This window comes from Oncorhynchus kisutch, unplaced genomic scaffold (genome assembly GCF_002021735.2).
Source record: "Oncorhynchus kisutch isolate 150728-3 unplaced genomic scaffold, Okis_V2 scaffold729, whole genome shotgun sequence".
Classification (NCBI taxonomy): domain Eukaryota; kingdom Metazoa; phylum Chordata; class Actinopteri; order Salmoniformes; family Salmonidae; genus Oncorhynchus; species Oncorhynchus kisutch.
Window position 1 is genome coordinate 24,338 of NW_022262674.1, and position 27,321 is coordinate 51,658.

The window sequence follows — 27,321 nt, forward strand, 5'->3', positions numbered from 1 at the left end:
ATAAAAGAAAACGTATTTACATAAGTATTCAGACCCTTTGTTATGAGAATCAGAATTGAGCCACCTGTGGTAAATACAATTGATTGGACATGATTTGCAAAAGCACACCCCTGTCTATATAAGGTCCCACAGTTGACAGTACATGTCAGAGCAAAAACCAAGCCATGAGGTCAAAGGAATTGTCCATAGAGCACCGAGACAGGATTGTGTCGAGGCACAGATCTGGGGAAGGGTACCAATACATTACTGCATTATTGAAGGTCCCCAAGAACACAGTGGCCTCCATCATTCTTCAATGGAAGAAGTTTGAAACCATCACAACTCTTCCAAGAGCTGGTCGTCCAGCCAAACCGATCAATAGGGGGAGAAGGGCCTGGTCAGGGAGGTGACCAAGAACCCGATGGTCACTCTAACAGAGCTCCAGAGTTCCTCTGTGGAGATGTGAGAACCTTCCAGAAGGACAACCATCTCTGCAGCACTCCACCAATCAGACCTTTATGTTAGAGTGGCTAGATGGAAGCTACTCCTCAGTAAAAGGCACATGACAGCCCGCTTGGAGCTCACCAAAAGGAACCTAAAGACTCTCAGACCATGAGAAACAAGATTCTCTGGTCTGATGAAACCAAGATTGAAATCTTTGGCCTGAAAGCCAAGTGTCACGTCTGGTGGAAACATGGCACCATCCCTACAGTGAAGCATGGTGGTGTTAGCGTCATGCTGTGGGGATGTTTTTCAGCGGCAGGGACTGGGAGACTAGTCAGGATCGAGGGAAAGATGAATGAAGCAAATTACAAGAGATCCTTGATGAAAACTTGACAGAGCTTGAGAGGATCTGCAGAGAAGAATGGGAGAAACTCCCCAAATACAGGTGTGCCAAGCTTGTAGCGTCATACCCAAGAATAGATGCTTCAACAAAGTACTGAGTAAAGGGTCTGAATACCTCTGTAAATGAGATTTTTTATTTTTTATAAACTGGCAAAAAAACTGTTTTTGGTTTGTCATTATGGGATACAGTATTGTGAGTAGATTGATGAGGATGAAACAATGTTTTTATCGATTTGAGAATAAGGTCTGGGGTCTGAATAGTTTCTGAATGCACTGTACCCCCTCCCATCTGGTGCTCTCACTCACTCATGGGGTGTAGATTGGTGCAGTTCTGTATGCTGGTTGAACATGCAGAACAGAGGGGGAGAAAGGGAGCGAGAAAGAAGGACTGCAGAAGAGAGGTACAGCGAGAGAGAGGGACAGAGGGCAGGAAGACAACGATTACACATTGATCCGTCCAAATAAAGCTGTCCTGTGTCCTTCTGAGACACAGCCTCCCACTGAATAACTTAGATTATCTCTCTCTCTACATTGATTTGCCCTCCTCTTCTCTCATCCTCTTTGCTATTTCTAGCCCTTTGTCTCCCCTCTCTATCCTTCCGTCCTGTTTATCCATCTCTGACCCTGTCTTTCTTGTCCCCTTCCTGTGTGTATGTCTCACCTAGCGAAGTCCAGGTCGGCCTCTCTAGACATGGTGATGTTGGTGAGGTTCTGCTGCAGGACAAAGATGTTCCTACACATCTTCTTGATGCCAGACTCACTGATCCTCTTAAAGTACTGGGCTCCATTGATCAGAATACAGGAGATCAGGTGGCCAAGACCTACAGACAGAGAGGCAGACAGAGAGAGGCAGACAGACAGACAGAGGAGAGAGGAGAGAATAGAAGATAGAGAGGGAGAGAGAGTGCAAGAAGGGGAGAGAGAGGGAGACAGAGAGCACAAAAGAGAGAAGAGAGAGAGAGAGAAAGAGAGAGCAAGAGAGCGAGAGAGCGAGAGAGAGAGAGCAAGAGAGCAAGAGAGCGAGAGAGAGAGAGAGACGAGAGGAGAGAAGAGAGAGTTGAGAGACGAGGAGAGAAGAGAGATGAGAGAAGATGAGAGAGAGGAGAGACGAGAGAGAAGAGAAGAGAAGAGAAAGATGAGAGAAGAAAAGAGAGAAGAGACGAGAGGAGAGACGAGAGGAGAGAGACGAGAGACGAGAGGAGAGAGTTGAGAGACGAGGAGAGAAGAGAGAGATGAGAGAAGATAAGAGAGAGAGGAGAGACAAGAGAAGAGAGAGAAGAGAAAGATGAGAGAAGAAAAGAGAGAAGAGACGAGAGGAGAGAAGAGAAAGCGCAAGAGAAGGTGAAGAGAGAGAAAACACATACCAGTCACATACTGCAGAATACATCCCAGTAGTCAACACTTTTATTGATCACCGCAGTGGACATTTGTACCCCAAAAAGACACAGGGACAATACAGGTACACATTGACCTGAGCACAGTCAGGTGAAACAAGTACATTAAGCCAATAGAATCAATATAATTACATTCTCAACACGACATTATCATGGACGACCCACAGACTTACCTTCAAAGATGTACTGGAACTTGTGCTGCTGCAGCGCGGCGCCCATCACCTCCTCGATGGCGCTGATGTCCTTGTTGAGTTTGACCACCAAGGGGTCGTAGTCCATGCTCTCCACGTTGGCCACTATGGCATAGTTCCCCTGCTTGGCCAGGGGAATCAGGTAGTGGAAACAATGCACTCTGAGAGGAGAAGAGAGACAGATGAGGAGAGATAGATGAGGGCAAGCGAGAGGAGACAGATCAGGGGAGGAGAGAGGATGGACAGATGAGGAGGAGAGAGGAGAGATAGATGAGGGGAGGAGAGAGGAGAGATAGATGAGGGGAGGAGAGAGGAGAGATAGATGAGGGGAGGAGAGAGGAGAGATAGATGAGGGGAGGAGAGAGGAGAGATAGATGAGGGGAGGAGAGAGGAGAGATAGATGAGGGGAGGAGAGAGGAGAGATAGATGAGGGGAGGAGAGAGGAGAGATAGATGAGGGGAGGAGAGAGGAGAGATAGATGAGGGGAGGAGAGAGGATAGATAGATGAGGGGAGGAGAGAGGATAGATAGATGAGGGGAGGAGAGAGGATAGATAGATGAGGGGAGGAGAGAGGAGAGACATGAGGGGAGGAGAGAGGAGAGACAGATGAGAGAGGAGACAGATGAGGAGAGACAGATGAGGAGAGAGGAGAGACAGATGAGGGAGAGGAGAGACAGATGAGGAGAGAGGAGAGACAGATGAGGAGAGGAGAGACAGATGAGGAGAGAGGAGAGACGGATGAAAAGAGGAGAGAGACAATATTGTTGATGTGTGTTTAGTCCAACCAAACCCTACAGGTAGATGAAGTCATGATGGTGATGGAATCAGCTTAGTGTTACTTATCGCAGGCATTTTGCTGATATCATTAATTATGATAAGTAGCCTATTCTAGACCAATGAGAAGTTTGAAATGAAATAACTTTGCTAATATGGGTGATTGTTAAATGGGACAATTGATGTCCCATTAACTAGTATATAAAGGAGAATGAAAAAGCGGTGGTGGAAATGTATCGCTCAGCTCTCCTGGGATGTTTGACTGAATTCATCCACCATGTAACTATCAGGACAGATTGTGATATGTAGATATCAGTCTACTGTAACTTAATCAAATGTCTCCCCTCCGCCTCTGTCTTTCAACACATTTGTCCAAGCGTGACGTTCTAATCCAAGAGCCACCATGGGGGTGCTTAGTTTCCCTAAACACCTGACTGATACATGATCTCTGGCTGCTCACACCTTCATCAGAACCCCCAAAAACCATCTTCATCAGAACCCCCAAAAACCATCTTCATCAGAACCCCCCAAAAACCACCAAAACCATTCATCAGAACCCCCAGATGGAGGAGATGGAGGGATAAAGAGAGGAAGGAGGAGATGGAGGGATAAAGAGAGGAAGGAGGAGATGGAGGGATAAAGAGAGGAAGGAGGTGATGGAGGGATAAAGAGAGGAAGGAGGTGATGGAGGGATAAAGAGAGGAAGGAGGTGATGGAGAGATAAAGAGAGGAAGGAGGTGATGGAGGGATAAAGAGAGGAAGGAGGAGATGGAGGGATAAAGAGAGGAAGGAGGTGATGGAGGGATAAAGAGAGGAAGGAGGTGATGGAGGGATAAAGATAGGAAGGAGGTGATGGAGGGATAAAGATAGGAAGGAGGTGATGGAGGGATAAAGAGAGGAAGGAGGAGATGGAGGGATAAAGAGAGGAAGGAGGTGATGGAGGGATAAAGAGAGGAAGGAGGTGATGGAGGGATAAAGAGAAGGAGGTGATGGGGCTGTTAGGGGCTATTGATAGAGAGAGAGTTGGTTGTTTTCTGGGTCTGGTTGGAGAGGAAGGAGGAGATGGGGGCTGTTGATGGAGAGAGAGTTGGTTGTTTTCTGGGTCTGGTTGGAGAGGAAGGAGGAGATGGGGGCTGTTGATGGAGAGAGAGTTGGTTGTTTTCTGGGTCTGGTTGGAGAGGAAGGAGGAGATGGGGCTGTTAGGGGCTGTTGATGGAGAGAGAGTTGGTTGTTTTCTGGGTCTGGTTGGAGAGGAAGGAGGAGATGGGGGCTGTTGATGGAGAGAGAGTTGGTTGTTTTCTGGGTCTGGTTGGAGGATCACGTTAATGGGTGAACTCACTGGATCTGCAGGGAGACATTAGTCTGAATGTATTATTAGATTGTCTTGCACTTGTTTAACCCCCTACAGTTGACTGACATACTGGTGCACCAATCTAAGTCATCTCAGTTAGATTTTTTATCCCATCACAATCCATCAGTTTAAGCTAGAGATATCTGTTTTATTCTATTGGATGAGTCCCAATCCACCACCATTGTCACACTTCCTCATCTGCAGTGAAAGGTGGCAGAGCTAGAGTGGTGTTAGTCAGACCATTTAGATGATGGTCTCCACAAGTGTCAGGGGTCTCATCTGAAGTCGGGACCGTCCATTTGCCAACTTCTGTTTGTAGTGTCTGAACATTTTGGGCTACACACGAACTAGTCTGAAGGAAACAGATGTTGTGCCTACCCCATAAAAGCTTCCTTATATCTCCTAGATATAGGACAGACACTTCAAAACCTTATTCCTATTTTGTGACTGTTTTATGAATGTGTTATCAATGTGGGGCATGGTACTAAAGCCTAAATTCAATGTTATCTAATAATAATCATATACATATATACACACCTAAAGGGGTTGTAAAATTAAAAACGATAGTCCTGCCACTTGGTGCGCTATAAAGTTGAAGGATAGGGCTGAACGAATGTAACCGCTCTCATAGGTGGAACTATTCAAGGTCTGACAGTCAACATGGTAGTCTGACAGAACATCAGCCTGCTAACTCAGTCTGCCCCCACTCAGGACCAGGACTGAAGAACACTGTGAAACCATTGAGAGGAAGATTCTAGAAATCACGGTTGTGTTCGCTAGGGACTAAATAAAAGAAAACGGAGGGAAGCGGCGGTAGTATGATCTGTACATGACCAATAGGAAAAGGTCATTGTGACCATGACCAATAGGAAAAGGTCATTGTGACCATGACCAACAGGAAAAGGTCATTATGAACATGACCAATAGGAAAAGGTCATTATGAACATGACCAATAGGAAAAGGTAATTGTGACCATGACCAACAGGAAAAGGTAATTGTGACCATGACCAACAGGAAAAGGTCATTGTGACCATGACCAACTGGAAAAGGTCATTGTGACCATGACCAACTGGAAAAGGTCATTGTGACCATGACCAACAGGAAAAGGTCATTATGAACATGACCAATAGGAAAAGGTCATTGTGAACATGACCAACAGGAAAAGGTCATTGTGACCATGACCAACAGGAAACGGTCATTGTGACCATGACCAACAGGAAAAGGTCATTGTGACCATGACCAACAGGAAAAGGTCATTGTGACCATGACCAACAGGAAAAGGTCATTGTGACCATGACCAACAGGAAAAGGTCATTGTGAACATGACCAATAGGAAAAGGTCATTGTGAACATGACCGATAGGAAAAGGTCATTGTGAACATGACCAATAGGAAAAGGTCATTGTGAACATGACCAATAGGAAAAGGTCATTGTGAACATGACCAATAGGAAAAGGTCATTGTGAACATGACCAATAGGAAAAGGTCATTGTGAACATGACCAATAGGAAAAGGTTATTGTGAACATGACCAATAGGAAAAGGTTATTGTGAACATGACCAACAGGAAAAGGTCATTGTGAACATGACCAATAGGAAAAGGTCATTGTGAACATGACCAACAGGAAAAGGTTATTGTGAACATGACCAAAGGGAAAAGGTCATTGTGAACATGACCAATAGGAAAAGGTCATTGTGAACATGACCAATAGGAAAAGGTCATTGTGAACATGACCAATAGGAAAAGGTCATTGTGAACATGACCAATAGGAAAAGGTAATTATGAACATGACCAATAGGAAAAGGTCTTATGAACATGACCCAGGCTGGGTGTTTAACCTGGAGAGTCCATGTCCGTACGTACCTGACCTCCAGGTGGAGGACCAGCAGACAGCGGTCAGCGATGTCCTGGAAGGCCCTGGACAGGTCAGTCAGAGTCTGGAGGATCTGGTCCCTGCTGCGGACGCTCTCATTGGTCACCTGGGAGTCCGAGCCTGGAGATCCATCTGAACACACACACACACACACACACACACACACACACACACACACACACACACACACCACGTTACATTATAGCCAAATATAAAAAAATACCACAGCAGTGTTTCCCACACCTCTCTTCGAGTACCCAGGACCATTCCACACCTCTCTTCGAGTACCCAGGACCATTCCACACCTCTCTTCGAGTACCCAGGACCATTCCACACCTCTCTTCGAGTACCCAGGACCATTCCACACCTCTCTTCGAGTACCCAGGACCATTCCACACCTCTCTTCGAGAACCCAGGACCATCCCACACCTCTCTTCGAGAACCCAGGACCATTCCACACCTCTCTTCGAGTACCCAGGACCATCCCACACCTCTCTTCGAGAACCCAGGACCATCCCACACCTCTCTTCGAGAACCCAGGACCATCCCACACCTCTCTTCGAGAACCCAGGACCATCCCACACCTCTCTTCGAGAACCCAGGACCATTCCACACCTCTCTTCGAGAACCCAGGACCATTCCACACCTCTCTTCGAGAACCCAGGACCATCCCACACCTCTCTTCGAGAACCCAGGACCATTCCACACCTCTCTTCGAGAACCCAGGACCATCCCACACCTCTCTTCGAGTACCCAGGACCATTCCACACCTCATCTCGAGAACCCAGGACCATCCCACACCTCTCTTCGAGTACCCAGGACCATTCCACACCTCATCTCGAGAACCCAGGACCATCCCACACCTCTCTTCGAGTACCCAGGACCATTCCACACCTCTCTTCGAGAACCCAGGACCATCCCACCCCTCTCTTCGAGTACCCAGGACCATTCCACACCTCATCTCGAGAACCCAGGACCATCCCACACCTCTCTTCGAGTACCCAGGACCATTCCACACCTCATCTCGAGAACCCAGGACCATTCCACACCTCATCTCGAGAACCCAGGACCATTCCACACCTCTCTTCGAGTACCCAGGACCATTCCACACCTCTCTTCGAGTACCCAGGACCATTCCACACCTCTCTTCGAGTACCCAGGACCATTCCACACCTCTCTTCGAGTACCCAGGACCATTCCACACCTCTCTTCGAGTACCCAGGACCATTCCACACCTCATCTCGAGAACCCAGGACCATTCCACACCTCATCTTGAGAACCCAGGACCATTCCACACCTCATCTCGAGAACCCAGGACCATTCCACACCTCATCTTGAGAACCCAGGACCATTCCACACCTCATCTTGAGAACCCAGGACCATTCCACACCTCATCTTGAGAACCCAGGACCATTCCACACCTCATCTTGAGAACCCAGGACCATTCCACACCTCATCTTGAGAACCCAGGACCATTCCACACCTCATCTCGAGAACCCAGGACCATTCCACACCTCTTCCCGAGAACCCAGGACCATTCCACACCTCTTCCCGAGAACCCAGGACCATTCCACACCTCTTCCTGAGAACCCAGGACCATTCCACACCTCATCTTGAGAACCCAGGACCATTCCACACCTCTTCCCGAGAACCCAGGACCATTCCACACCTCATCTTGAGAACCCAGGACCATTCCACACTTCTTATCGAGAACCTAGGACCATTCCACACCTCATCTCGAGAACCCAGGACCATTCCACATATGCCAGATCCCAATTACAAGAACCAGGAGGAGAACCAAATCAAATCAAATGGTATTGGTCACATACACATGGTTAGCAGATGTTATTGTGAGCGGAGTGAAATGCATGTGCTTCTAGTTCCGACAGCGTAGTAATATCTAACATGTAATCTAACAAAATCAAAAAAACGACCTAATACAAACACATCTAAGTAAAGGAATGGAATAAGAATATATACATATAAATATATGGATGAACTAGGACGAAGGAGAACTAAAGAGAACCAGGGAGAACTAGGACAAAGGAGAACTAAAGAGAACCAGGGAGAACTAGGACAAAGGAGAACTAAAGAGAACCAGGGAGAACTAGGACAAAGGAGAACTAAAGAGAACCAGGGAGAACTAGGACAAAGGAGAACTAAAGAGAACCAGGGAGAACTAGGACGAAGGAGAACTAAAGAGAACCAGGGAGAACTAGGACGAAGGAGAACTAAAGAGAACCAGGGAGAAATAAGACGAAGGAGAACTAAAGAGAACCAGGGAGAACTAAGACGAAGGAGAACTAAAGAGAACCAGGGAGAACTAGGACGAAGGAGAACTAAAGAGAACCAGGGAGAACTAAGACGAAGAAGAACTAAAGAGAACCAGGGAGAACTAGGACGAAGAAGAACTAAAGAGATGTTCCCAGTACCCTGCCTCGTTCCCATTAACTCAGTACCCTGCCTCGTCTCCATGTTCCCAGTACCCTGCCTCGTCTCCATGTTCCCAGTACCCTGCCTCGTTCCCATTAACTCAGTATCCTGACTCGTCTCCATGTCCTTGGTACCCTGACTCGTCTCCATGTCCCCAGTACCCTGCCTCGTCTCCATGTCCCCAGTATCCTGCCTCGTCTCCATGTCCCCAGTACCCTGTCTCGTCTCCATGTTCCCAGTACCCTGCCTCGTCTCCATGTCCCCAGTATCCTGCCTCGTCTCCATGTCCCCAGTACCCTGTCTCGTCTCCATGTCCCCAGTATTCTGCCTTGTCCCCATTAAAGCCAAACTAAGTGGCCGAAGATAAGCTGAGACCCCATTGGCTTAGACAAACACAGGGAGGCCGAGTGACACAGTCCTCCAATCAACTGAGCAAACACTGCTCACAGGCAGTGTGTGTGTGTGTGTGTGTGTGTGTGTGTGTGTGTGTGTGTGTGTGTGAGAGAGAGAAAGAGAGAGATGGACATGGAGATTGCTCTTTCTATTAAGACAGGGGTGTGTGAGCACCAGCTGTGTGTGTGTGTGTGTCTATCCTATGTGGGTGGAGGTTATTGAGAGAGATAAAGGTGTAGGATAGACACTGAGGACAATGCTTGGAGGAGAAGAGACTAATATAGAAATGCTAATGAAAAGTAACTGCTATGTGCAAAGCTCTGGAGCGCTGACTGCAGTGGCAGGAAGGAACAGGGGGCTGCACAGCCAAAACAACAGGTTTCTCTGAATTTGAACTCTTAAAAAAAGCATCTGATGACTTTGGCAGAAATCGGGCATTGATGCCAGTTAGGTCTGCATCAATGTAGGTAAAGACTCATTGAACAGGTAGTCCAGTGTAAGCAGCCTTTCATTCTCTTCAACAAGAGGTTATATGTTATACAGGGACTTCAACAGTTTGTGAAGGAAAACAGATCATTCAGAGCTATACACTGTAGATCAGGGGTAACTCCACTCTGACCCTGAGGTCTGGAGCCTGCTGGTTTTCTGTTCTACCTAATAACTAATTGCACAAACCTTGTGTCCCAGGTCTAAATCAGTCCCTGGTTACAGGAGACAGTGGAACAATGAGGCGGAACGGTCTTGGAGGTCCAGAGGCTGTGTAGCAATAGTGCTTTGATCCAACCCTAATTAAGATCCAGTTCAATAACGTAAACATATCCAACACATTCATATGACCTTGATGATAATAACAGAACCGACTCACCCCAACAACACGTGCTAATGGAAACTGCAAATAGACCAGATGTGTTTGTCTGGGGATGAAAGCCAATAGAAATAGGAGAGAAGCACATCTTGACCACACCTAGGTTGAACCAAACTCACCAACAACACCACTTCTGTTCTCTCAGCTTTCTCCCCAGATTAAGGATAAGATCATATAACATAACCAGCTTTTAAAATTCAATATTGGTGCACAATTTAAACCAATAGTATCAAAGTGATGCAAAAGGTACTCGTGGAACGACCCTGCAATCCTCATCTTAGATATCAGCCTGCAAAAACAAGACTTTATTTTGGTCCAAGTGTTCAGAAACCGGAAATACTGCAGTATCATGGTTAGAGATGAGTCTGAATGCTGATCCCCTGACTCAGACAATTAATCATGGAACACACACCATCATTTCCTTTCGTCTTTCCACAAAGAACAAAACAAAAGAACAGGGTTGCGTTGCACGAAAGAAAATTCAGTTACTTGACTTTTACAAAAGTAAAGATTAATTGTCTTGAGACGATATAACCCTAAAGCACAAATTCAATCACAATGCACAAGTCTGTTGCATGATGTTCCCTAAATAATTATAATATTGTATAACTGCACTCTTAGAAAAAAGGGTTCCAAAAGGGTATTTTGGCTGTCCCCATAGGATAACCCTTTAAAGAGTTGGGTTCCAGGTAGAACTGTCTGTGAAAAGGGTTCTACATGGAAACCAAAAGGGTATTTTGGCTGTCCCCATAGGATAACCATTTAAAGAGTTGGGTTCCAGGTAGAACTGTCTGTGAAAAGGGTTCTACATGGAAACCAAAAGGGTATTTTGGCTGTCCCCATAGGATAACCATTTAAAGAACCCTTTTGGGTTCCAGGTAGAACTGTCTGTGAAAAGGGTTCTACATGGAAACCAAAAGGGTATTTTGGCTGTCCCCATAGGATAACCATTTAAAGAGTTGGGTTCCAGGTAGAACTGTCTGTGAAAAGGGTTCTACATGGAAACCAAAAGGGTATTTTGGCTGTCCCCATAGGATAACCATTTAAAGAACCCTTTTGGGTTCCAGGTAGAACTGTCTGTGAAAAGGGTTCTACATGGAACCAAAAAGGGTTCTTCAAAAGGTTATCCCATGGGGACAGGTGAATAACACTTTACAATTCCAGAGTGTGTTCATGAAGACATTACACAGAAGAAATTCAAAGCAAACAAAGGTGGTGAACTATTTATAAATTGTTCTGGTTTTAAGTGTACCAAGATTTAGCATGGGCCCTCAGATCCTCAAAAGGTTTGACAGCTGCACCCTTGAGAGCATCTTGACTGGCTGCATCACCGCCTGGTATGGCAACTGCTTGACATCCGACCGCAAAGAGCTACAGAGGGTAGTGCGTATGGCCCAGTACATCACTGGGGCCGAGCTCCATGCCATTCTGGACCTCTATACCAGGCGGTGTCAGAGGAAGGTCCTAAAAATGGTCAAAGACTCCAGCCACCCAAGTCATAGACTGTTCTCTCTGTTACCGCACAACAAGAGATACCAAGTCTGGAACCAACAGGACGCTGAACAGCATCCACCCCCAAAGCCATAAAAAGATTTAAAATCAGCACGGACCCTTTTGCCACTAACTCTATTGACTCATCACATACGCTGCTGTTACTGTTTATTATCTATCCTGTTGCCTAGTCACTGTATCCCTACCTGTGTGTACATGCAGTTGAATTCGGAAGTTTACATACACTTAGGTTGGAGACATTAAAACTAGGTTTTCAACCACTCCACAAATTTCTTGTTAACAAACTACAGTTTTGGCAAGTCGGTTAGGACATCTACTTTGTGCAGGACACAAGTAATTTTTCCAACAATTGTTTACAGACAGATTATTTCACTTGTAATTCACTGTATCACAATTCCAGTGGGTCAGAAGTTTACATACACTAAGTTGACTGTGCCTTTAAACAGCTTGGAAAATTCCAGAAAATGAAGTCATGGCTTTAAAAGCTTCTGATAGGCTAATTGACATCATTTGAGTCAATTGGAGGTGTTCCTGTGGATTTATTTTAAGGCCTACCTTCAAACTCAGTGCCTCTTTAATTGACATCATGGGAAAATCAAAAGAAATCAGACCTCAGAAAAAAAATTGTGGACCTCCACAAGTCTGGTTCATCCTTGGGAGCAATTTCCAAATGCCTGAAGGTACCACGTTCATCTGTACAAACAATAGTACGCAAGTATAAACACCATGGGACCATGCAGCATTCATACCGCTCAGGAAGGAGACACGTTCTGTCTCCTAGAGATGAACGTACTTTGGTGCTAAAAGTGCAAATCAATCCCAGAACAACAGTAAAGGACCTTGTGAAGATGCTGGAGGAAACAGGCACAAAAGTATCTATATCCACGGTAAAATGGGTCCTATATCGACATAACCTGAAAGGCTGCTCAGCAAGGAAGAAGCCACTGCTCCAAAACCGGCATAAAAAAGCCAGACTACGGTTTGCAACTGCATATGGGGACAAATATCGTACTTTTTGAAAAAATGTCCTCTGGCCATAATGACCATTGTTATGTTTGGAAGAAAAAGGAGGAGCCTTGCAAGCCGAAGAACACCATCCCAACCGTGAAGCACGGGGGTGGCAGCATCTTGTTGTGGGGGTGCTTTGCTGCAGGAGGGACTGGTGCACTTCACAAAATAGATGGCATCATGAGGCTGGAAAATTCTGTGGATATATTGTCAGGAAGTTAAAGCTTGGTCGCAAATGGGTCTTCCAAATGGACAATGACCCCCAAGCATACTTCCAAAGTTGTGGCAAAATGGCTTAAGGACAACAAAGTCAAGGTATTGGAGTGGCCATCACAAAGCCCTGACCTCAATCTTATAGAACATTTGTGGGCAGAATTGAAAAAGTGTCTGAGCAAGGAGGCCTACAAACCTGACAGTTACACCAGCTCTGTCAGGAGGAATGGGCCAAAATTCACCCAACTTATTGTGGGAAGCTTGTGGAAGGCTACCCGAAACGTTTGACCCAAGTTAAACAATTTAAAGGCAATGCTACCAAATACTAATTGAGCGTATGTAAACTTGGGGATGTGGGAATGTGATGAGCTGAAATAAATCATTCTCTCTACTATTATTCTGACATTTCACATTTTCTTTTCTTTCAATTTAAAGTTTTATTAAGTTCTTGTTTTTCAATCAACCAACAAACAGAAAATAATAATAATAATAAAAATAAAAATAGAATAAAAATATATATATTCGTATTAGTTATTTCCAGCCTTAGCTGAGATGACGAGCAAATAATTCGTTTTTAGTTTTTACAGGACCTTACACAATATGTATCTGCTCATTTCCCTAATCACCCCATTCACTCTGTCCAATTTGAAATACAGTTGAGTAGTGGAGACCAGAGTCTATCAAACTTGAGCTGTCTCTTGTGGAGGTCATAAGTGAGCTTTTCAAGAGGGAGAAAGTCAACAATCTGGTCAATCCACATTTTAAATGTAGGAGAAGTATTAGAGGCCCACAATAGAAGAATACATTTCTGAGCAAAGTATGTAATAGTCATAAGCACATTTTCTCCGTCAGGATCAAGAACAAAGTTCTGGGCATTAGATAGTTACACGGGGTCATATCAAACTGGAAAATCTAGTATTTTCTGTGCAGCAGTATGTATAGAGTGCCAGAATCTGGCAATCTCTCTATAGCTCCAAAATACATGCATATATGTTCCACTTTCAGAGGTACATCTTTTACAGTTAGGAGACATGTCTGTTTTCATTCTATGGAGTCTCATTGGAGTGTAATAAAATTTGTACAAAAATGTGTAATTAGATTCTTTCATTTTTACATAGTAGAGTAGTAGAGGAGCAGTATACCCTGTTGCAAACCTCCACCCATAACTCATCACTGATAGCCAGACCAAGGTCCTTTTCCTAGATTATTTTCAAAGGAGTAAAGGAGGAGCCTCCTTTCTCAGAAAGTAGTCTATAGATGTAGGAGATTTAGCCTTTAATGGATTGTGCTGTGACAAGAAGGGTTTCAACTTCATTCAGCTGAGCTCTAAACCTCCTCTTGGAAGTAAATGAGGAAATGACGTGTCTAATTTGAAGATATTTAAAAAAAAATGGGATCTTGGCACATTGAATTCACTGCAGAGCTCTTGAAAGGATTTCAGTGTAGTGGTTTTCTGATGAAATAGGTCTGAAAAGGTCCTGATTCCTAGCGCATGCCAAAGATTAATATTGGCATCACTCAGGGCATTTGGCAAGTCTGAGTTGCCTACTATAGGCAACATAGAGAAAATATTTGGCAGGTATTTCCTACAGTCCCTCCACGCTAGTAGGGTGCTGTAAATCACAAATGTTTTGGCTATGTTGCCCACTTCACTAAAGTTATTAATGAATATAATTTGAGTTTAGGGACACATTTCACATTCTTAAAATAAATATATACCCAAGTTATCATTGACTCTGTACTGGTACCTAGTGTATATAGTCAACTTATCATTGACTCTGTACTGGTACCCAGTGTATATAGTCAACTTATCATTGACTCTGTACTGGTACCCCGTGTATATAGCCAAGTTATCATTGACTCTGTACTGGTACCCCGTGTATATAGCCAAGTTATCATTGACTCTGTACTGGTACCCAGTGTATATAGCCAAGTTATCATTGACTCTGTACTGGTACCCCGTGTATATAGCCAAGTTATCATTGACTCTGTACTGGTACCCCGTGTATATAGCCAAGTTATCATTGACTCTGTACTGGTACCCCGTGTATATAGCCAAGTTATCATTGACTCTGTACTGGTACCCCGTGTATATAACCAAGTTATCATTGACTCTGTACTGGTACCCCGTGTATATAGCCAAGTTATCATTGACTCTGTACTGGTACCCCGTGTATATAGCCAGGTTATCATTGACTCTGTACTGGTACCCCGTGTATATAACCAAGTTATCATTGACTCTGTACTGGTACCCCGTGTATATAGCCAAGTTATCATTGACTCTGTACTGGTCCCCCGTGTATATAGCCAAGTTATCATTGACTCTGTACTGGTCCCCTGTGTATATAGCCAAGTTATCATTGACTCTGTACTGGTACCCCGTGTATATAGCCAAGTTATCATTGACTCTGTACTGGTACCCCGTGTATATAGCCAAGTTATCATTGACTCTGTACTGGTACCCCGTGTATATAGTCAACTTATCATTGACTCTGTACTGGTACCTAGTGTATATAGTCAACTTATCATTGACTCTGTACTGGTACCCCGTGTATATAGTCAACTTATCATTGACTCTGTACTGGTACCTAGTGTATATAGTCAACTTATCATGGACTCTGTACTGGTACCTAGTGTATATAGTCAAGTTATCATTGACTCTGTACTGGTACCCCGTGTATATAGTCAACTTATCATTGACTCTGTACTGGTACCCCGTGTATATAGCCAAGTTATCATTGACTCTGTACTGGTACCTAGTGTATATAGCCAAGTTATCATTGACTCTGTACTGGTACCCAGTGTATATAGTCAACTTATCATTGACTCTGTACTGGTACCCCCGTGTATATAGTCAACTTATCATTGACTCTGTACTGGTACCCAGTGTATATAGTCAACTTATCATTGACTCTGTACTGGTACCCAGTGTATATAGTCAACTTATCATTGACTCTGTACTGGTACCTAGTGTATATAGTCAACTTATCATTGACTCTGTACTGGTACCCCGTGTATATAGTCAACTTATCATTGACTCTGTACTGGTACCCAGTGTATATAGTCAACTTATCATTGACTCTGTACTGGTACCCCGTGTATATAGCCAAGTTATCATTGACTCTGTACTGGTACCCAGTGTATATAGCCAAGTTATCATTGACTCTGTACTGGTACCCCGTGTATATAGCCAAGTTATCATTGACTCTGTACTGGTACCCCGTGTATATAGCCAAGTTATCATTGACTCTGTACTGGTACCCCGTGTATATAGCCAAGTTATCATTGACTCTGTACTGGTACCCCGTGTATATAACCAAGTTATCATTGACTCTGTACTGGTACCCCGTGTATATAGCCAAGTTATCATTGACTCTGTACTGGTACCCCGTGTATATAGCCAGGTTATCATTGACTCTGTACTGGTACCCCGTGTATATAACCAAGTTATCATTGACTCTGTACTGGTACCCCGTGTATATAGCCAAGTTATCATTGACTCTGTACTGGTCCCCCGTGTATATAGCCAAGTTATCATTGACTCTGTACTGGTACCCCGTGTATATAGCCAGGTTATCATGGACTCTGTACTGGTACCCCGTGTATATAGCCAGGTTATCATGGACTCTGTACTGGTCCCCCGTGTATATAGCCAAGTTATCGTGTATTTATTGTGTTGTTATAATTGATTTTTCTCTTTTTCTCTCTGCATTGTTGGGATATAGGTAAGTAAATAGGTCACTGTTAGTCTACACGTTGTTTACAAAGCATGTGAATAATAACATTTGATTTGAAAACAGAGAAGCTCTTGAGTACACAGCTCAAAATATAGTCATATGTTTATTCTTGTTAGCCCACACCATAGACCAGGCCTGGGCAAAGGCCGGCCCGGGGGGCGTATGTGGCCCGCGACTTGGGTCAAAACGCTACCACTGACCTGCAACTTGAGCTTATCGATCTTCAGTCTGATGCAGTGATTGGATAACAATTCAAAACAATGTCACTGACGAGGTTCTATGCATCTCTTGATGAACAAAACTTTCCAAAGATTAAGAGTCCTGCTCAGAAGATGTTTGTACTGTTTGGGTCAACCTTTGTATGTGAACAGACATTTTCCGTGATGAAATACAACAAGTCAAGACACAGATCACCTCTTACTGACTCTCACCTCTCAGCAATCCTGTGCATAGCGATGTCAGAGACTATACCTGACTTCACAGCTCTAGTCAATGCAGTGTGCTTCCCCTCAGTGTAGTGCATGTTGAATAATGAAAATACCTACCAAAAGGAGAACATGGATGTGGTTTATTTCTGTGCATGTTAAAACAGTAAAATAAGTAGCATATCTGGATGTGATATACAGTAGATATATCTGTCAACAGTCATACACATGATGTATAATCCTGTAATATGATTCTGGCCCGCGATGGCAAAAATATATTCTAATGTGGCCAAACATGGAAAATAATTGCCCAGGCCTGCCATAGACTATGTAGATATATATATTTTTTTCCACCTTTATTTAACCAGGTAAGCTAGTTGAGAACAAGTTCTCATTTACAACTACGACCTGGCCAAGATAAAGCAAAGCAGTTCGACACAAACAACAACACAGAGTTACACATGGAATAAACAAACATACAGTCAATAATACAGTAGAAAAAGTATATATACAGTGTGTGCAAATGAGGTAAGATAAGGGAGGTAAGGCAATAAATAGTTATCACAATCATATAACTCATGCTACTGCAAAAGGGTTCTAGCAGGAAACAGATGGCCAGAATATAGAGCGAGGAAAGCCAGGAGAGGGACAAGTATTTTACTTAATGGTCAATCAGATAAAAGATTTCTACAATAAATAGTATTAACAGTCAGTGATTGATTTGGTCAAACAAGGCAAGGGCAGACTTGTGGGAAGAAGGAACTACATACTGTCAGACACCCCACTGAGGAAGAAGGAGGTACATACTGTCAGACACCCCACAGAGGAAGAAGGAGGTACATACTGTCAGACACCCCACTGAGGAAGAAGGAGGTACATACTGTCAGACACCCCACAGAGGAAGAAGGAGGTACATACTGTCAGACACCCCACTGAGGAAGAAGGAGGTACATACTGTCAGACACCCCACTGAGGAAGAAGGAGGTACATACTGTCAGACACCCCACTGAGGAAGAAGGAGGTACATACTGTCAGACACCCCACTGAGGAAGAAGGAGGTACATACTGTCAGACACCCCACTGAGGAAGAAGGAACTACATACTGTCAGACACCCCACTGAGGAAGAAGGAACTACATACTGTCAGACACCCCACTGAGGAAGAAGGAACTACATACTGTCAGACACTCCACTGAGGAAGAAGGAACTGCATACTGTCAGACACCCCACTGAGGAAGAAGGAACTACATACTGTCAGACACCCCACTGAGGAAGAAGGAACTACATACTGTCAGACACCCCACTGAGGAAGAAGGAACTACATACTGTCAGACACTCCACTGAGGAAGAAGGAACTGCATACTGTCAGACACCCCACTGAGGAAGAAGGAACTACATACTGTCAGACACCCCACTGAGGAAGAAGGAACTACATACTGTCAGACACTCCACTGAGGAAAAAGGAACTACATACTGTCAGACACCCCACTGAGGAAGAAGGAACTACATACTGTCAGACACCCCACTGAGGAAGAAGGAGGTACACACTGTCAGACACCCCACTGAGGAAGAAGGAACTACATACTGTCAGACACCCCACTGAGGAAGAAGGAACTACAACAACACCAATGTGGAGGACATAAGCTGTAGCTAGAAGGAAGAGAATCACCAACAACACCAATGTGGAGGACATAAGCTGCTTCTCTGCAGGTCAGCCTTTTCAATCTGTTTGTCTGAAGAGCGGACCAATTGAAGTTAAAGTCTACAGAAAAGAATGATGACATAAAGAGAGCAAACTTTGACTAGAGTAACTAACTTTCATGTACAATACTTGTCTCAGTCACTATCTGGCCTCACCTGTAAACCTGTTGTCTGCCAGGTGATGTCAACATCCTAATCTCTCTCCGTCCTCAGGTGGTATCAACTAGGCTTGGATGATATAACGTTGATACCATATACTGGGGTATACGGCATGACAACACACATCCTTTTACCTTAGAATCACGTGGCTGATTTAACCATCAATAGAAAAATACAGTAGCCAACACTATGCCACCTTTTAACCAGGAGGTGGGACAAATAGTCTGTTCATGTGGTGTCTGAGTTATAGGAAATACGAGACTTCCACTGGGAAGTTTCACTTAAACGGCCCTCCAAGTTGTAATTACAAGTCGGAAAGTCTGAGAAAATGACAATGCTACATATCAACACACGTGATATGTATCATTGTTGATCCGTAGCTAGTTTGACTATATTGTCCATGTTTGCAACCTAGCTAACTTTATTATTACAAACTTTAGCTAGCTCATATAGCTAACTCATATAGCTAGCTAAAAGCTCAAATGTCATTGGTTGAAGAATTGTTCCAACTGGGATGTTTTCCACGAGCACATGAATGGTAACTAAACAAACACATCACACAGGCTCTTTAAAGGGGCAATCAGCAGTTGCTACATCCATTTTTGGACGTATAAATAAATGATATGTACGCATTGATTCTTGAAGAATATAACTTATAAATGCCTCATGACCTTAGTTCAACTGTCACACTCCATGAGAACCCAAAATATAAGCTTGTTTTACTCCCATATTTGTAAACAAAGTAAATGTAAATAATTACAGTACAGCCTCATAACATAGGGCAACACTATCATTTTGATATCATGGATGGTCAGCCCTTGCATCCGTAGCTCTGTCTATGAATATGAGAATGTTACATTTCTCCAGCCCCATCATATTACATTTTTTACCAAAACAAGGGCTTTTTTATTGTTTCTACAACAAAGAGTTCACAGACAACGGGTGCGAGTTGTGTGCCCAGGCAGGTCACTTATGACACAAGTCAGTATTCAACATCCATCCATGTCTGAGGATGTCGAGAGATGGCGTGACCAGCCACTAGGGGCAACAGTGAGCGCCGTTACCTTCAAGTAGGTTTTGGTTTTGCTAGGGTATTGTGGACGGGGATGGCGGTAAGCATCTGCCTCTGGTTCCAAGTAGACCAAAGGTTCCAAACAGACCAATTGTTCCAAGTAGACCAAAGGTTCCAAACAGACCAATTGTTCCAAGTAGACCAAAGGTTCCAAACAGACCAAAGGTTCCAAACAGACCAAAGGTTCCAAACAGACCAAAGGTTCCAAACAGACCAATTGTTCCAAGTAGACCAAAGGTTCCAAACAGACCAATTGTTCCAAGTAGACCAAAGGTTCCAAACAGACCAATTGTTCCAAGTAGACCAAAGGTTCCAAACAGACCAATTGTTCCAAGTAGACCAAAGGTTCCAAACAGACCAAAGGTTCCAAACAGACCAAAGGTTCCAAACAGACCAAAGGTTCCAAACAGACCAAAGGTTGCATGTTTGAATCCGGCGATAGAAAGTAGTTGTTGATATTTTTTGTTTTCAGTCTAACCCAAACCTTAACCCTTACCTTAACCGTTCAGAGTTCATGTCTAACCTTCAGAATCTGGGGTTGATGCCTAAACTTAACCCTAAATATTTTCACATTTCAGGTGTAGAACTTTGCAAACAACATCTAATTCTGATGTGAGACTGTGATAGCTTGTTTATGTGCCATGGCTTGTGTATGTTGTGTGTAAATGCCTGTGTGTGTGTGTTGTGTGTAAACACCTGTGTGTGTGTGTTGTGTGTTAGTGTTAAAGTAACTGCATTGTGTGTTTCCTCCAGTGCATTTCACATAATGTCTTTGGCAGCTCTGGGGAGGAAGGCCTAACAGCAGGAGGTCTCACCAGGGGAACACAGTACGCCTCTCAGCCTGTCACACTTTGATGATGCGATCAAGACTCCACGGCATGGGGCCACCAATTTAGAGGCATGAACAGAGGAACTTGGGCTCCTTCTGACTGACAGCCTTCCATACCTCCCATCTATGTCAACTTTCCCCGTCTAATCTCTTTGGATTCAGGGTCTCTCTCTTCTGCGTGCCTCGCTCTCTGCGTGCCTCGCTCTCTGCGTGCCTCGCTCTCTGCGTGCCTCGCTCTCTGCGTGCCTCCGCCGGTCTCTCTCTCCGCCGGTCTCTCTCTCCGCCGGTCTCTCTCTCCGCCGGTCTCTCTCTCCGCCGGTCTCTCTCTCCGCCGGTCTCTCTCTCTGCCGGTCTCTCTCGCCGCCGGTCTCTCTCGCCGCCGGTCTCTCTCTCTCCGCCGGTCTCTCTCTCCGCCGGTCTCTCTGTCTCTCTCTCCTAGTATGTGGGGTCTTTGTAAATATATGTGTGTTTTTGTTTATGTGTGTTTGTGTGAGTGTGTAGTGTGTGTACTGTATAGTGTGTAGTGCTTATCCAATTATTTTCCAATCCCATCTAAGGGAGGCGTCTGTTCCTTGCCATCTGCAGGAGATGAGGGTGGCACACATTAAGGGAGAGACGGGGGGCAGATCAATGGCACACACACACGCAGACACACAGTATAAATACTCTAGTGCTCTGGCTGGTCAATGACAGGAAAGCTAACAGAGAACAAAGAGAGAGAACATGAAAGAAACAACTATGAGTTGATGCCTCCTGTCTGAACCAGTTCAATGTGGTGCAGAACTTTCCATTGACTCATCAGTCTGCTCTTTCCAGACCTCCAGCAGAGGGGAAGAAGAGAAAGAAGAAGAAGAGAGGGAGGGTCTATCCTGGATGGGTGGAGTGAAGTCATGAATGATGCATAGGGACTGGTGTTAATTATTCTGTGTGTGGAACAGGACAGACATCTGCACTAGGATAGAGAGAGAGGTGGGGTGGGTGGAGAGAGGAGAAAGAGTGGGGAGAAGGATGGAAGGAGGGGAGAGAGAGAAGGATGGAAGGAGTGTGGGATGAAGGTAGAGAAAGAGAGAGAGAGCGAGAGAGAGAGAGAGAAGAGAGAGAGCGAGAGAGAGAGAGCGAGAGAGAGAGAGAGAGAAGAGAGAGAGAAGAGAGAGAGCGAGAGAGAGAGAGCGAGAGAGAGAGAGAGAGAGAGAGAGAGAGAGAGAGAGCGAGAGAGAGAGAGAGGAGAGAGAGAGAAGAGAGAGAGCGAGAGAGAGCGAGAGAGAGCGAGAGCGAGAGAAGAGAGAGAGAGCGAGAGCGAGAGAAGAGAGAGAGCAAGAGAGAGAGAGAGAGAGAGAGAGAGAGAGAGAGAGAGAGAGAGAGAGAGCGGGAAGAGAGAGAGAAAGAGAGAGAGAGGGAAAGAGAATGATGAGAGAGATGGGATGTGTCTATTGTTATGTATGCCTGAGAGACGGCCTGGAAGTATGTGAGAGATAAAGACTAGACATGCATGTGTAAAACAGAAAGGTAAACGTATTCAAGGTATCAAGGGAACCATTAGAGATGTACAGGCTTGTATTGTGTGTTGGAGAAAGAAAGTAGAACACTGATTATGCTAATACTTCCTACTGCTAGAGGGAGCAGCCCACCACTTGCTCAGGTCAAGGTTAAAAACATTTTAAAAATCCCCCCTCCTCATCCTTTCTCCCCCCGTCTCTACCTAACAGGCAAATCCCCCCCTAACTCCAAAATCCTGCCAATGCTGCGAAAAGAACATGCGGTCAAAGAACAACTCTCCCCCAGGACAGCATGGTTCTATAGTACCTCATTACAGAGAGTAGAGCAGCAGAGCACAGCTACAGTTAGATGTGTCCTAAACGGAACCCCATCCCCTATATAGTGCACTCCTTTTGACCAGGGCCCATAGGGATCAGGTCAAGAGTAGTCCACTATGTGGTGCCGGGGTAGCCAACCCCGTTCCTGGAGTGTCACAGCTACAGCAGGATGTTCCAACTAGGCTTCATACCTGACCAACTGAGATAATTGATCGGTTCAGTGATTGCCTAAATTATACACACCTGCTCTTCCAGGCCGGTTAAATCAAGAACATGAACTGTCTGCAGTTCTCCAAGACCAGGGTTGACTTCCCCTGATGTAGGGAGTAGGGTGCTATCTACCCCTGATGTAGGGAGTAGGGTACTATATACCCCTGATGTAGGGAGTAGGGTACTATCTACCCCTGATGTAGGGAGTAGGGTACTATCTACCCCTGATGTAGGGAGTAGGGTGCGATCTACCCCTGATGTAGGGAGTAGGGTACTATCTTCCCCTGATGTAGGGAGTAGGGTGCTATCTACCCCTGATGTAGGGAGTAGGGTACTATCTACCCCTGATGTAGGGAGTAGGGTACTATCTACCCCTGATGTAGGGAGCAGGGTACTATCTACCCCTGATGTAGGGAGTAGGGTGCTATCTACCCCTGATGTAGGGAGTAGGGTGCTATCTACCCCTGATGTAGGGAGTAGGGTACTATCTACCCCTGATGTAGGGAGTAGGGTACTATCTACCCCTGATGTAGGCAGTATGGTACTATCTACCCCTGATGTAGGGAGTAGGGTACCACCTACCCCTGATGTAGGGAGTAGGGTGCTCTCTACCCCTGATGTAGGGATAGGGTACTATCTACCCCTGATGTAGGGAGTAGGGTGCTATCTACCCCTGATGTAGGGAGTAGGGTACTATCTACCCCTGATGTAGGGAGTAGGGTACTATCTACCTCTGATGTAGGGAGTAGGGTGCTCTCTACCCCTGATGTAGGGAGTAGGGTACTATCTACCCCTGATGTAGGGAGTAGGGTACTATCTACCCCTGATGTAGGGAGTAGGGTGCTATCTACCCCTGATGTAGGGAGTAGGGTACTATCTACCCCTGATGTAGGGAGTAGGGTACTATCTACCCCTGATGTAGGGAGTAGGGTACTCCCTCCGATAGCCAGACAGACAGACAGACAGACAGACAGACAGACAGACAGACAGACAGACAGACAGACAGACAGACAGACAGACAGACAGACAGACAGACAGACAGACAGACAGACAGACAGACAGACAGACAGACAGACAGACAGACAGACAGACAGACAGACAGACAGACAGACAGACAGACAGACAGACAGACAGACAGACAGACAGACAGACAGACAGACAGACAGACAGACAGACAGACAGACAGACAGACAGACAGACAGACAGACAGACAGACAGACAGACAGACAGACAGACAGACAGACAGACAGACAGACAGACAGACAGACAGACAGACAGACAGACAGACAGACAGACAGACAGACAGACAGACAGACAGACAGACAGACAGACAGACAGACAGACAGACAGACAGACAGACAGACAGACAGACAGACAGACAGACAGACAGACAGACAGACACATAGCTAGACAGGCAGACATGACAGCCAGACAGATAGCTCGACAGACAGACAGATAGCTCGACAGACAGACAGATAGCTCGACAGACAGACAGATAGCTAGACAGACAGACAAATAGCTAGACAGACAGACAAATAGCTAGACAGACAGAGAGATAGACAGGCAGACAGATAGCTAGACAGACAGACAGACAGACAGACAGACAGATAGCTAGACAGACTGACAGATAGCTAGACAGACTGACAGATAGCTAGACAGACTGACAGATAGCTAGACAGACAGATAGCTAGACAGACTGACAGATAGCTAGACAGACAAACAGACAGATAGCTAGACAGACAGACAGATAGCTAGACAGACTGACAGATAGCTAGACAGACTGACAGATAGCTAGACAGACTGACAGATAGCTCGACAGACAAACAGACAGATAGCTAGACAGACATGCCCACAGATCCAGTTTTAGAAACATACACACACAGCTGTTCCCAGCAGAAAGCAGGTGCCCTCAGTGTGTGTGTGTTGTGTGTGTGTGCATTGTGTGTGTTGTATGTGTGTCACCTCAGGTAAATATTGTCTGAGAGGATTAGGCGTCCAGAGCGGCGCCCAGGTGGGCGATAAGACCCTCGCCCCTGCCACCCTCACGTCCAATCACCATTGGAGAACACACACACACACTGGATGACCGCTGTCTCTCTGTCATATCAAACACACACACACCATGCACACATGATTGTTTAATCAAATTAAGATTAAATTAAGATCCAGCAGCGTCTTGACAGAGACCGTGTATTTAACATGCTAATCTTCTCCCTGCCTTATCCCTGTGTCTCTCTCTCTCTCTGTGTGTGTGTGTGTTTGTTTGTTTGTTTTACAGATGCAGCCCAGCCACAGACATGTGATTATAGGAAATGTCCATCTTAGACTGATTTCTCTGGGTCGATCTACCTCCTGCATACGAGGCTGGGCATTATCCTAGCATTGTCCTTTTACATGATTTATTTGACCTTTATTTAACTAGGCAAGTCAGTTAAGAACAAATTCTTATTTACAATAACGGCCTACCCCGGCCAAACCCAGACAACACTGGGCCAATTGGGCGCCACCCTATCTGACTCCCAATCACGGTCAGTTGTGATACAGCCTGGAATCAAACCGGGGTCTGTAGTGACGCCTCTAGCACTGAGATGCAGTGCCTTAGACCGTAGCGCCACTCCTTTGGGGGGCCGTTGTGGGTTCTGTAAATAACTTGGCTTATAGATTAACAGTCGGCTATAATGTAGCCAGTATAGCAGAGCATCAGCGTACTGTACCAGCTGTATATGAAGGTTCACAGATCACACACAGACTCCGCTTACGCCGGTCCCCTGTTACTGGGTCTTAATATGATTTCATTCAGAATACATCTGTTGGCACTAATATCACTCCATAGGGCTTTGCCCTCCTCTCTTAAACAACGCTCCAACTGAAACACACAGGAAGGACAATGACACCGCAGTCCCACACTTCCTGCCTGAAACAGCAGAGAATGAGGAGGACAACAACAGAAATAAGGTGTTTAATACATGTAATGTTGATGGGTAATTATCCAATACATTAAATCAATCAAGTCATGTGGTTTCACGGAAACACTTTATACATCGTAACCTCAATGACTAAACTCTATGACTCTGGTCCTGTCTGTCTCAAGGTGGTTCACTCCTTCCCCTACCGTGGAGGAACATGGTGCTACAGGACCTCGCCACACTCCAAAGGACAGCCGGCCCGACTGAAAGACTCCTTCATCTAGCGAGGCCATCACACCGCGGAGAGAGAGAGAGAAGAAAACGTGTACGAGTCGAGGAAGACAAGAGAAGGAAAATGACTTGTCCATACCTGACTACCTCTGTAATATGAAATCCAATTTAGGGAAGAAGGGGGAAACGGAGAGATAAGAAGGGAGGTTTTTTTCTCCCCCTCCGCCGCGTCGCGCCGAGCCCCATCAACCAAGGCAAACACTAAATAATGAACAATACTGTGGCTGTCCCACCACGATAAAACACACTCCATTAATGCCACTCGGCAGAATGAATGATAATTATGCCACGTTCGCCGCCCGTTCTCTTATTGAATTCTTATCTGAGCTGCCGAGGAGGAAGGAACAGCGCTCCGACTGTCTCCTCTTCCACCCCCCTAAAAAAACTATAGAAAGAAAACCCCTCATTTAAGTCGTTCAGAAAGGGGAAGTTCACAGAGGAAATAGGAACTTTTATAGGTGTAAAATGAAGGAGGTGACATGGGATGCAACAGAGGAAGAACTCAGTGACTTTCATGCTCTGGAACAGGTGATCACAACACTGAGCATAAGATGGGCTTTCTACGTGTGTGTCCTTTCTACGTGTGTGTGTGTGTGTGTGTGTGTGCGTGTTCTGAACCCTTCTGGGTGTGGTCTGAGCATCACCATCAAGGTTGTGATTACATATTGAAGGATGGCACAATTAGAATGATATTCTATCTGTATGGGCACACCACCATAAGAGTTGGAGATCAGAAACACCACCATAAGAGTTGGAGATCAGAAACACCACCATAAGAGTTGGAGATCAGAAACACCACCATAAGAGTTGGAGATCAGAAACACCACCATAAGAGTTGGAGATATGAAACATCCTCAGCCTGCTGATGACAATGGAACACACACACACACACATTTTCACTGATAAATGAGGTCTCTGTAAAGACAGTGAGTAAAAGGTCTTTGACAGTTCTGAAACAAACCACACATTTCCAGGGCTAATTAGAGTGTGTATAAAGTGGTGTTTGTTTCTGGAGGCCCTCCTACCTGGCTCTAATTAGACGGTGGTAATTCACTCAGACAAACTCTTAATGACAGAGAGGAAAACTACTGCTGTGTGTGTGTGTGTGTGTGTGTGTGTGTGTGTGTGTGTGTGTGTGTGTGTGTGTGTGTGTGACAGAGAATAAATAACTACTGCTACTAATCATGACTGTTAAGGTGTCAGACTACAGTGTGTGTACATATACATACCATAGGGAGAGGATGTGTATACTAGTGGCAGTACGTAGAACAAAACATTACACAGTCCATGTTAGCATTATGGAACCTCCTTGTGTTGTATACTGTTCATTCATTGGCTGTGTGGGAC

General features: G+C 45.1%; 1 protein-coding gene across 1 annotated transcript in view; it reads right to left on the reverse strand.

Moving 5' to 3' along the window:
• LOC109882115 (exocyst complex component 4) overlaps positions 1–27,321 on the reverse strand; it is a 167,093-nt gene that overhangs the window by 22,031 nt on the left and 117,741 nt on the right. Inside the window, exons 8-10 of the mRNA XM_031816020.1 lie at positions 6,398–6,539; positions 2,393–2,571; positions 1,487–1,646 (exon numbers count right to left, since the gene is read on the reverse strand). Coding sequence (XP_031671880.1) covers positions 1,487–1,646; positions 2,393–2,571; positions 6,398–6,539 — 481 coding nt within the window. The remainder of the gene's footprint in view (positions 1–1,486; positions 1,647–2,392; positions 2,572–6,397; positions 6,540–27,321) is intronic.